This window comes from Acipenser ruthenus, chromosome 10, assembly GCF_902713425.1.
Source record: "Acipenser ruthenus chromosome 10, fAciRut3.2 maternal haplotype, whole genome shotgun sequence".
NCBI lineage: Eukaryota > Metazoa > Chordata > Actinopteri > Acipenseriformes > Acipenseridae > Acipenser > Acipenser ruthenus.
The window spans coordinates 35,790,709-35,803,688 of NC_081198.1; the positions used below are offsets into that span (position 1 = coordinate 35,790,709).

General features: G+C 40.9%; 1 protein-coding gene across 1 annotated transcript in view; it reads right to left on the reverse strand.

The window, feature by feature from the left end:
• The window catches only part of trpm2 (transient receptor potential cation channel, subfamily M, member 2), a 37,529-nt gene that overhangs the window by 20,465 nt on the left and 4,084 nt on the right, over nt 1–12,980 (reverse strand). The window contains exons 3-13 of the mRNA XM_059032110.1: nt 10,566–10,654; nt 8,298–8,466; nt 7,078–7,258; nt 5,368–5,534; nt 3,452–3,632; nt 3,156–3,217; nt 2,501–2,701; nt 2,228–2,330; nt 1,882–2,003; nt 1,021–1,374; nt 126–248 (exon numbers count right to left, since the gene is read on the reverse strand). Coding sequence (XP_058888093.1) covers nt 126–248; nt 1,021–1,374; nt 1,882–2,003; nt 2,228–2,330; nt 2,501–2,701; nt 3,156–3,217; nt 3,452–3,632; nt 5,368–5,534; nt 7,078–7,258; nt 8,298–8,466; nt 10,566–10,654 — 1,752 coding nt within the window. The remainder of the gene's footprint in view (nt 1–125; nt 249–1,020; nt 1,375–1,881; nt 2,004–2,227; nt 2,331–2,500; nt 2,702–3,155; nt 3,218–3,451; nt 3,633–5,367; nt 5,535–7,077; nt 7,259–8,297; nt 8,467–10,565; nt 10,655–12,980) is intronic.

The window sequence follows — 12,980 nt, forward strand, 5'->3', positions numbered from 1 at the left end:
GCAATATAACTCCTGTTTCTTAGAAAATATAAAGTAGTGCACTGCATATGCCAGTGAGATACAATTAGAAAAAACATGGTAGGTTACCATATATATATATATACAGTATATAGATGATAATCTACCTGTTGCCAGATAATGTCGGCTATCTCTTTCCTGTTTTCTAAAATTGCCCAAATGAAGAGGTCTCTGGTAGGATCAAGCTCTTCCTCTTCAACTATTGAACTCTCCAGGTCATTTGATCCAAGCTGCAGTAAAAAAGAATGAATGTTGCTCAAGTTAGCAAAGTTCATCAATATAATGTCCTCACACTTGTGTAAAAGGTGTTTCAAAAGCAGATGGAAAGTAAGATTGGAACGCCAAACAATAGTTGGGAGAGGTTACTTTTTATTCCACTATAGAAATACATGAAATTCACATGATTTCTCAAGTCCAGGAAGCAAAAACACATGGCAAAACAACACAGGGTTGCAAGCAAAAAGATGGCCAGTTAGATCGAGCAATGAAGAACTAGAGTTAGCTGATGTTAACAGATGGCCAATCATCCTCCAGCTCACATACGTAACTGAGATGGATTTACCAGTGAGCAGGAGGATGATGGGAAATGTAGTTCTGAGAGGTCCATGCGGGTACATGGGAAGCCATCTTGAGGCAGGGAATGCAATTTAAAAGTTTTAAAAAAGTGGTCAAAATGTAAAAAAAAAAAAATTTTAAACAATAAACACACCTTACGTAAACTGTTGTAGCAACACATGGGAAAATGTAACACAATAAAATAAAAAGGTCCTTATGTACCCTTTAAGTTATTGTGATAATAACGCTGGTGGCACCAGGCCACAGATGGACACTATGGTGATGACTATATGAACGTAGGATAAAATATTAGAACAACTATTAGGAAATTATTGCAAACATTGTAAAAAGAAAAAAGCATGGCAAAAAAACTATTAAAATAAAAAAGACACTTGTTTTAAAGTTTGTAACTAGCAGACTTGGATGTGTCTTTGGTTCTCTCCTTACGTTTATCCTGATGTGTGGTATTGGCACTGCATGCGTTGACCTGTCCCTGGGCCTGGGGTAGAGGGGCTTGGTGATGCCACCCAGCAGGTCGCAGAGCACGTCGGACACGTGGTACAGCTGGATGCTCCAGCTGGAGGAGGTCCTGGGCTTCTTCACGTACAGCTTCTCCTCCTCCTGCTTCTTCAGGATCCTGCGGAGGCACAAGCTGGTGGGTGGCAGGTTGTTGTAGAGTGCCAGCAGCCTCTTCTCAGTCAGGAACTCCTTCAGGTGCACCCCATTCTCAAGAAACAGCTTCACAAAGTCAGGCTTGTCTCCCAACAGCGCTGCCAGCATCACATCACTCAGGTCAATGGACTAAAGGGGGGAACAAAAGAGGAAAACATCTGGCACAGTGATGCTTGTACATCTTCAAAATTTCAGTAAATCTTAACTAACATGTACAGCTGTGAATTGTAGATCTCACATAATTTGTAATTTACTGTTCGTGCCTGGTCACGTGAAGGTAAGCTAAGAAGATGAAAAATAGTGGTCATAGTACTGAGGAGAGCCAAAGCATAACCCTTCTAGGAGCTGAGTAACGTTTTACCAATCGCAGCTTTTCCAATGGCTCACATGTTTTCTATGGATGCAAAATGTCTTTGACAATGGGAAATGATGGCAATACATATGATGTAAGATTTACTGGAATTGTTGTGTTCTCTCTATGTACTTTAAATGTATCCATCTGAATGTCAACAATGCAGAATCGGTAAGCCAGACAACACTTTCCAGTTACACAGAAGTAAGCCATGAATGTGAGCCGAAAGATAGCTCTTTTATGAGGTTGTGTTTATGGAGAAAACGGACATAAGCAGGACTCACCTTCCACTGCTTGTCATCTGTGAAAATCTCACTCTTGGCGATGTCCACTCTGTTCCAGGCTACAGCCAGCTTGAGCTGGTGATCCCAGTTCTCTTTACCTTGATTATCAAGGCTTTTCGAAGCTGCAGTTTGAGAAGAACAACAGTTTATTACAGGGTCATCCCAGATAAAGTTGACCAAATGAAAAACCTTCCCAGAATTTGGTCACCTGGAGATGGAATGGCTCCACACAATATGGAGCTTTGAAGAGGAGGGAGAGAACAGCATGCCGTGCAAGAACAAAGAATCAATGCTGGACACAATACAGCCACCACCAGAACAATTTAACGGAACACTTCAATAATACCTTTCAAAAGTGCCTGGAGGATGGCTACATCCACGTCATTCTGGTCTTCTTTCTCTAACCGGAAAACTGTCAAAAGCTGCTGCATTCTCACTATGTCCTGAATCTAAAAAAAACACAATACAGTTTTAATACATATGTACTGTTAATTTATTATCTTAAAGGAAAAAAAAGAGAAAACATCAGATAATTCACTCATAAACCATCAGATATTTCTGTAGTCCACTCCACAGCAGTGACTTCACAACCCAAGGGTATTGCTCCATTGCGCCTTACCTTCTTAGTCCATTCCAAGATTTTGATATCAGAAAAGGTTTTGAAGTCCTCAGCAAAGTATGTCTTCAGTTGTTTCTGGATGTGTGAAATTGTGATCTCAGACAGAGGCAGGTTTGCCACCTGAGCAATCACATCCGCCACACGCCCTGACCCCTCCATCACTACACATGGGGTGCCGTTCATCATGGCACTGTAGATAGTCTGCAAGGAAATCACCAAACAGCAGGCTGAAGGGTGATTCTGGGTTATATTGCTCCAAAACTGAGTTCTCATTTTTTTTCTCTGTATCTGTCTTGATCTCTGTGAGCTTTTTCTTGAAAATGCTAACTGCCTAGATCTGAATAGACTTCCTCATTTCACTCAAATCATGTGACAAAATGGCCCTTGAACTTAGCTGGTCCCACCTACTTTCCCTTTAAATATGTAGAGGAGGATGGGCCAGAAGAGTTGAAAGGTCACATTGTCACAGGGTTTGACTGCTACGAGGAAGTCTGTTCAGTGCTAGGTAGTTAGAATTCTCCAGATAAGTTCAAAGCAATTTCAAAGTCAGGTAAAAACTGATTTAGAGACAATAAATCAATATTGGAACATTAAAACCCAGAAACACCAAGTGTAAAAATGGTTCATTTTTTGTTTGCCTCCAAGGCATACTCACGTCTAATGTGCCTGGTCCTCCCTCCAGTACTACACAGACGACAGGGATTTTTATTCCATTGTCTTTGAAAACAAATCAAACAGAACAAGATGTATTGAGACGTGACAATGGTAATAGAAATCTGCACATTATTGTCTGATTATTATTCATTGTCTCAATAAAAATATACTTGTCCAATTCTTAAAAGGATTTATGCACATACTGTGCAATATACTTTTCAGTAGCAAAAGCTCAGGTTTGAAATGGCACACTACACCCTTCACTGGCCAGCCAGAAGCCAGCTGTCCCCATGTTACCTGTGCTTTCCAGGGTCTGTTCACAGATGAATTTCTCCAGCTTGCCCCTCAGTGCGATCTCCACACCATATGTACCGTTAGTGCCATTGTCTACCAGGATGAAGTGGGAGTGGTTGGTATCCAGACAGGACAGCCTGCCTTGACTCTCCTCATCCAGGGTGTACTCGGCAGGGAACTTTCCCTAGCACCAACAAGACAGCATTCAACTATATCAGTAAAGATCCATCAAGGGGTAGATTTAATCAAGCAAAATACAGCCTTATTATGTGTTTAAAAATGAAAAAAAGAATGACTACCATTTCTGTCAGTGGCAGATTTGTGTCTGAAGTTTGATTAAATAGCGCCATTGAACAGGGCAATAAAGCTACACTATTGATTGCCTGAATCCACAGGGACAGGTACAATCCATTTGAAGTCATTCCTGTTCTTTTTCATTGGCACCAAAGCAATATCAATTATTATTTATTTCTTAGCAGACGCCCTTATCCAGGGCAACTTACAATTGTTACAAGATATCACATTATTTTTATATACAATTACATTCGTTTTTTTTTTTTTACACATTATTTTTACATACAATTACCTATTTATACAGATGGGTTTTTACTGGAGCAATCTAGGTAAAGTACCTTGCTCAAGGGTACAGCAGCAGTGTCCCCCACCTGGGATTGAACCAACAACCCTCTGGTCAAGAGTCCAGAGCCCTAACCACTACTGTCAATGCAGTATGATATTGGAATGAGATATAAGCTCATGGCAGGGATGGGTTTGCAGTAGCCAGTCCCTGACCCTTCTTCATGCCGTGGGATGCTGTCGATGCTGTAGACAGGGTTTTAGTTTCATATCTGAAGGAGTTCCAACAGAACAGTGGCCCCCAAGCACCATGTTGGGACATTTCAGTTTAGCCCCAAAGGACAGATTACTAAGCATCCTACACCACTTGCTACTACACCGGGGGTTCCTTGTTGGGTTTCAATTTTTCTTGTGCTGACCAGGTATAACCTGTTTTACTCTCTAACATGACATCACAATCCAAGGCTCAGAACTACCATGTTGGACACAAAGATCATTTGTTTGTGCTGTCTTGCACTGTTGCCTGGACACCATTGGAAGCACAATTCTAATTTGAACTCTAATGAGCTCCCCTGCTAAATTAGGTCAAGGGCAATTACACAGCTCAGCATTAACTCATACATAATAGAAGTTGATTTTTACTCCACTGTTCTTAAGGAGCCCTAAATGAGGCAACATTGTGTTTATTTCTAGTCCATAACAACTGTTTTTGAGTAAATTATACTTTGGAATAAAAAGCTTTCTTTCCATCCAGAGATTTTAAAAGCACAAACTGTTTTGTCACTCGCAGTAAAAATAAGCCCTACTTTCACAAAATCTTTAAAACAATAAATAATGGTTCTAAAGAGGGTTTGGAGTTTAAATTCAAGACAAACTCTAACCTTAAGTGGATATTATGAACCTTAAAGGTCTGTACAGATCACTGCCACTGAGGGATATTCTTATGACTGCTTTAATTCTTTACGCATTCTTCCACATGTATGAGTTCATATTTGCCAAGCAGTCAGTGGTATTTTAAGCAGGCAGTACCAGGGCCGATCCCTGCCACATGAACCTCTTTGAAAGCAAAATGGTGCCCCTTTTTTCAGGGGGTACCACTTCTCTGAAAAGGACATTAAAATGGAAAATGCCCCATATCTGCACTGAAAAGGGACGTCAAAATCCAGAATTGAGACTATGAAATACCATTTGTGTTAACCAGCAATGAACATTTCATGGGTGGTATCACAAACTGTCTGCATAACATTTTAAATATGTTTACAAACAGCTAGTGAACCTGAAAGCAAAGCTGTTGTGTACTGTAATACGGCCAATAGGATCACACATTAACAGCGGCCCCTTACCTCACTGCTGACCAGGCATTTACGGTTGTGTACAATCCCCCAGGTTGCTATGCCGATTGCCACGATCTTCCCTTCCTTGGAGCTGCTGCTCATGGTGTAGTCTCGAACAGCTTCTCCGACGTGCTTCATTACCCCGGCATGGGAGCCCCCCGTCACAATCCAAGCACCTGCAGCCGAAGGAAATGGTGGTCACCTACACATGTTAGCTACAATGCCCCCTACAGTATGACTTACTGCGTATTCTTTGGAATTATAATGTCCACTGTCTGGTTTCTTGTCCTCTTGCCAGGTTTTGTTGCTATATTGAGAATGTTAGATGACTTCATAATCACATTTAAACTTTCAGCACTAAGTAACGTTGCAGAAAAGCTAGCCTAGGATAATTCAATAAAACAGTTTGAGTGTGTTATACTGAACAAATTGACTACGGTATAGTTTTTTGGTGTGCTTTTTCAAAGGAGTTATATTTCCTAATTTATACCACTAAAGCGGTCTACAGTTTTAAGTGGTGTTCTATTTCTTGTATAAAGGTGTTGAAAGAGTTCAATAAAGACTTTACATAAACTTGTGTTTTAATTGTACAATGCTTCTTTTATGCAACAGGCAATGTTTGCATCATTACTCAAACAACAGCATTGCATACTTACAAACCACAAGATTATCCTGCCTTTAGCATCTTAATTCCATATCATGGCAACCCTGTTTAAATTATTTGGGCTACAAAACACAATCCCTTAACCCATGACTCAACAATACTCAGCTATTGGTGTAGACAAAGGCTTTGGTTCACGGAGTGTATTTCTATGAATTCTATGTAACATAATATATCCTCACACATTCCACAAAGGACTGTTTTTCCATACTGTCACTTCCCCATGTTTGTTCTCTCAAACGAGAATAAACAATGACTATCATATGGAGGCTGTGTGGTCCAGTGGTTAAAGAAATGGGCTTGTAAGCAGGAGGTTCAAATCCCACCTCAGCCACTGACTCATTGTGTGACCCTGAGCAAGTCACTTAACCTCCTTGTGCTCCGTCTTTCGGGTGAGACGTAGTTGTAAGTGACTCTGCAGCTGATGCACAGTTCACACACCCTAGTCTCTGTAAGTCGCCTTGGATAAAGGCGTCTGCTAAATAAACAAATAATAATAATATGCATTATTATTATTATTATTATTATTATTATTATTATTATTATTATTATTATTATTATTATTATTATTAATTTGTCATTTAGCAGACACTTTTATCCAAAACGACTTACAGAGACTATATATCTCAACAGTATATCATTGTAACCACAGTTTGTAGTTCAGAAGTTCAAATATAAATTCTTGTTTGCACCAAAGGCTATTATGTAAACGTGTACATACATCTTCAGGTACAGGATTGTGTAGTTAAACATTTTTGGATAAACATCTTACAAAGCCCTGTCCCTAAATAAATATATGCATACTGATAAACCTGTTCACCTACTGTATACATATATATGTAGATCAAGAGGGTTATCAGTATATGTGGTTGAATAGCATAGTCACAACAAGAACAGGGTAATTTATTTTAACTGGCTGCAGCTGACCAAATAATTCCATAAATATTACCTGCCGTGCCCTTCCATTCTCAAAATAGGTCTGAAATATGTAGTTTCTACCTTATCAATGATCTTAACGATTTATGTAGGAGCTTGTAAAGCAGGCAGGCAGGCCGCACCTGTGGAGCGGGCCACCTTGATGAGTCCCCTGCGGAACATGTTCTTCAGCCTGGGCTTCATGTGGAAGTTCTTGGCTCCTCCGGTGACTGAGATCAGCAGGTTGGGAACGTTGAGCCCCCAGTGGTCTCTCATCAGCTTGTACAGGGTGTCCGGTTTAGTGTCTGAGGAGACCCGCACAAACTGCACACAAACAAAGGATCTTAATGAGAGACCAAAGAAATGTGTGGTTGATTCCTCCCAGTGGTGAGGGCAGCTTTTCATGCTGGGTTGCCACATAGTGTAGGGTACAACTTCACAAACCTCAAACCAAAACCATACCTGATACTGTACATAAAACTGAAAAAAAAATAACTTTAGATATTTTAAAATTATTCTTATTTATTTCTTAGCAGACGCCCTTATCCAGGGCGACTTACAATTGTTACAAGATATCACATTATTTTTACATACAATTGCATTATATATATATATATATATATATATATATATATATATATATATATATATATTTTTTTTTTTTTTTTACACATTATTTTGACATACAATTACTCATTTATACAGTTGGGTTTTTACTGGAGCAATCTAGGTAAAGTACCTTGCTCAAGGGTACAGCAGCTGTGTCCCCCACCAGGGATTGAACCCACGACCGTCCGGTCAAGAGTCCAGAGCCCTAACCACTACTCCACACTGCTGCCCCACTGCTGTCCTCAAATGACAGGAGTCAATAGGTTATAGGACCACCTGGACAACACTGATTCAACATGGAAAGTCATGCAAGGCGTTGATCTGTACCGATTCGATCAGGGAATTTGTGGGAGGAGATCTGTTGGGAAAGTCTGTTTTTCAGAATGGTGTTACCCAGTAAACATCAGTAACTTTTGCTGTTGACTAGGTTAAGTTTTATTATTTGGTATATGACTTTGGAAAGGTATTTAGAGTTGCACAGTACAACTATCCATCAAGTCTTTCAGTCATGTGAAGTTAACCTCCTACTGTATTCACCCAGCAAATAAAAAAGGGACTGTTTATTTTTACTTTACCATGGGATCTGCATTTATTTATACTGAATTAAAGTGAAGGACTGACCCAACACGCATATTCTCCACAAGGGCAGGACACAAGTTCAATGCTACTCTGACTGCTTCGTACAATGATGGGGGCCAGTATACTGCACCAGTGTGGTCTAGTCTTTCATACAAAGACAAACCCCCTACTGTACCTTGCCAATGTTTTGCACCGAGCCAGTGAACCTGATGTCCCCGTACGCATCAGTAGGTTCTTCACTGACATGCCTCTTCGGATCCCACGTTTCACCCAGGAACTCTTCATGTTTAACAGCTTCTTCGGAATGAGACGCCTTAATATAGCCACACATACAGATTTCTTTTCTGCAAGAAAAATAAAACAAGGCAATGCAATTAACCTGCAGAACAGCAGTGCTTCATTGCTCTTACATAAAAATAGGCAGCGTCACAGTGATGAAGAATTAAATGCATATTCCTTAACTGCCCTGGGAATTGAATAGCATTGCCATGATAAGCAATTGAATTGACCTGTGAAATATAAAAAGTTACATAGTGTAATATGGAACTCTTGGTGGCAGTTACTCCATTGATAGCAATTGTTGCCAGCTATAATGCAAAGACACCTAAAGAGATATTAGGGGGATACAGCATGTTGATGTTTCAGACAATTCCATAATTGTACTAGCCTATTAATTAGGTATATTTAACATATACCTAATTAATTAACCCCTAAGTGATTCTCGAACACTTAAAAACCAGGTGTGACAGAGAGCGAATGAATCCTAGTCAGTAAATCTCCCTCCCGACCTGTGAGGGCGATGTATAAAAGGAATAGTGTGCCTCGTACTGGATGGTTCGGCAGTTCATTCCAGGGTCAGTCAGAAGCCAGCCATCCAGGAAGGGGGCAGAGTCACAATACCAGAAGTCATCACCCTAGTACGGTAAGCGATGTGTCAGTCATTGATCGGAGGAGACGCGATTGAACTAGCTATCAGAGGGGGCATGACTAATGGTATCTTAGGGGATGTGATGATGCAATCTGTTCCTTTGTTACGGTTTTACAAAAGGACCAGGAGAGAGTAAAAACAAAACCGTTGAGTGTTTGTATTTGTTTTGTTAACCACTGTTTATTTGTATTTAGTAGACGGCTAACAACCGGGAGCTGTCACTGTTCCAATTATTATTTGACGGTGCCAAACCGTGACAACAATTAAAAGTACTGTTTGGACCATGAACACTGTGTTATTATCATTGTTTGAGCACTGCATCACCTCTACACCTATGCACTACTAACCACTTTGCCACACATGGTGTCAGAACACGGATATGGACGTCACTGCACTATCCGTACTGATGCAAGTTCAATGATAGACAGGAGGTTGCAAAGAAAAAGAGAGAGGAGAGATACATGGCTCTGACTGACAGGGTCGGTATCAGCAACAGCGCACCAGTGGGACCCGTGATGACCAATCACAAGGCACGGGTGTAGAAAATTATGGCGGAGCATGATCCGGAGGCGTATCTGGTGGCGTTTGAGCGCCTGGCTACCACCGCGTCATGGCCGCAGGTGTAGTGGGCTAGCCAACTGGGCTCCGGGCTAATCGGTGAGGCCCAAGCAGCCTATCAGGCCATGACCGACGCCGACGCCTGCCATGAGGTCATGAGGCTGGCGCATGATATCTCTTTTGCGGGGGACCTCGGAGCTGATAAAACAAGGGAACGCATAGGGAAGGCCTTCATAATGAAGTGTCGAAATATGTAGTCACATGCCCAGACTGCCAACGAGTAGCGCCGGGTTGAGTGCGCCCTGCCCCTTTGGTCCCACTGCCAATCATTTCCACTCCCTTTGAGCGAACTCCAATGGACATAGTGGGCCCTTTGCTATATGCATATTAATGGTGCAATGCGATACCCGGAGGCAGTTCCATTGAGGTCCACTAGTGCAGCAGCATTATTATTTGATGGTGCCAAACCGTGACAACAATTAAAAGAACTGTTTGGACCGTGAATACTGTGTTATTGTCGTTGTTTGAGCACTGCATCACCTCTACACCTGCACACTACTAACCTCTTTGCCACACCAGGACTACATTTTTCTGAAAACATTGTTATTCAAATGCAAAACATATTGAAAAATACCCATATGCAGATAACAAAGACACAAGGACAGCCACTGATCCAAACAGACATAGTGCTACATTCAGTTATTACCATTGAGCTATCCTCAGGTGCTTGCGCCTAGGTAACTGTGCAAATGTACTCTTCCAATTGAAAAAAAGCTGAATAAACAGCTGATTTACTTTTTGTGCACATTCATGCAATAATGAGCTACAGTGCCTGCCCCTGTCCTCTCATCCTTAAATGTAACATAACGGCCTGTTATTCCTACCTGGACAATGACTCAGCAGTGATAAAGAAAGCTGAAGCAAGCAAAAGACAAAAATAAAGCAAAGAAAACGTACCCAACGAATGCTCCTGCTGTGTTTTCCACATAATACTTGCACTCTTTCTTCTTGATATTTTCTTTAATCCAAGACCTAATGCAGTGTTGCTGAAAGGATGGAGAACAAGTCATGTACTTGGATGCTTTAGTGCTGCTGATAGCAAGCTTCTGCACAAATATAGGCTCGTTAATGTCTTCCTTCATTATTTAAAGGGAAAAAGAAAGCATCTCTGTCTGCTGGACTGGCAGTCCCTATACGATTGTGCTCTGCAGTGATCCAGCAGTGCTGCGGACAGAGTCATGTCACATGACAACAACATCTCTAAACCACCCCCCACTGTACAGCTTGAATTATGCAGGTATGATGTCAGCAATAGACATCCTGTGCCACAGCAGCGATTCAAAATGAGAGCTATCAGAATAGTATAGAATAAGAATTAGCAATGAAAAGTTTCATCGAAATTTAATAAGTGATTCTCCGGATGTATGCAAAAATCTATGTGTGACATACAGATGTACGGCTAGACAGACACCGCCCTGAATGTGATATTCTCAAGAACTTACTGTAAGTTAAATAATGACACTACCAAGTTTCCTAACAATTGAGTAAGCAGAGGATAAAAACATACTGTAATGGCAACAGCTTGCATTTTTCTTATTCAACAGTGGTTCTAAATACCACAGTAATTCAGTACATTAAAATAGTGGCTGTTCTGCATCAAGATTGTCATCAGTAACAGTCTATGTGAGCATCTAGTTTATTTTCTCTCAAAGAACATTTTTCCATATTTCTGAAAACCCACAAATCAAATTGGGATGGAACTTGGCATTTACACACACACACCTGCACCTACAAAAAGACCCCAATCAGCCAATATATAGACATAGATAGAACGATTGCGTGAAAATGCTGGAGAAATTATATCATTAGAACCCAATCTAATTATACTATGATCCAAACAGCCTAATGAAGCCTGAACTGAACTAAATGAAAGAAGATTGACATTTGAGGTGTGAGCATGGCCAATTAAAGTTGCCCCAGATGTGTTAGTATGAGTAGGCTGGCTAACAAGCTGGCACAGACCTAAACATTCCAGGTTATTTCAAAGATCTCTTGAATCATGTAATTATGTCATACATTTGTATCTTGAGAACACAAGCAGTTATTCCACATACTGTAAATCAGTCATTTTAATATACTTTACCAAAATACTAACACCTCATTTGGTTACCTAGTGACACCAGGTCTTAAATACCACTTATCCCATTCTCATGAAACTATTCATTTCCATTTCTTGTTCTGTACTATTCTGTGCATACTGTTGATATACACTACCGGTTAAAAGTTTTAGAACACCTCAATTTTTCCAGTTTTTATTGAAATTTACGCAGTTTAATGTCTCAATGTACTCTGAAATTAAAGCATAGAACAAATAAACAATTGGAGATAAAAAAGAAATCAGAAATCGTTTTGTTTAACAAAATTTAATCTAAATTTTTTAGTCAAAGTAGCCACCTTTTGCAGATATTACAGCCGAACACACTCGTGGCATTCTTTCTACAATGGAAATCAAATATTGTTCGGAAAGTTCTTCCCAACACCGTTGCAGAAGTTCCCACAAATGTGTTGCACTTGTAGGTTGCTTTGCTTTCAACCTTCTGTCCAGTTCATCCCAAACCAGCTCGATGGGGTTTAAGTCTGCCATTCCATGATTTGAAGCCTACCGTCTTGTTCTTTTCTTCTAAGGTAGTTCTGACATAGCCTGGAGGTATGTTTTGGGTCATTATCTTACTGTAGGATGAACCCCTGACCAACTAGGCGTATACCAGAGGGTATTGCATGGCGCTGCATAATGCTGTGGTAGCAGTTTTGGTTCAGGGTGCCACTCACTCTGTGCAAGTCGCCGACTCTGGATCCAGCAAAAGAGCCCCAGACCATCGCGCTTCCTCCTCCATGTTTGACAGTTGGTGTCACACACCGAGGAACCATCCTTTCGCCTACTTGACGGCGTACAAAAACCCTGCGTGATGAACCGAAGATTTCAAATTTTGATTCATCGGTCCATAAGACCTTCTTCCAGTCTTCAGTAGTCCACTGGCGGTGCTTCATGGCCCAGGCAAGCCTCTTTTTCTTATTTTGCCATCTTAGCAATGGCTTTCTTACTGCCACTCAACCTGTCAAACCTGCAGCTCGAAGTCTTCTCTTCACAGTTGAAACTGAGACTTGCTTACTTCGACCAGTGTTAAGCTGTGCTTGAAGCTGTTGTCCTGTGAGCCGCCTATCACGCAAACTGTTGACTCTCAGAAACTTGTCTTCTGATTCTGTTGTGGCTTTGGGTCTGCCAGACCTCTTCCTGTCAGAGTTTCCTCCAGTTTCCAAGTGCCTTTTGATGGTGTAGGAAACTGTACTCACTGACACCTTGGCTTTCTTTCC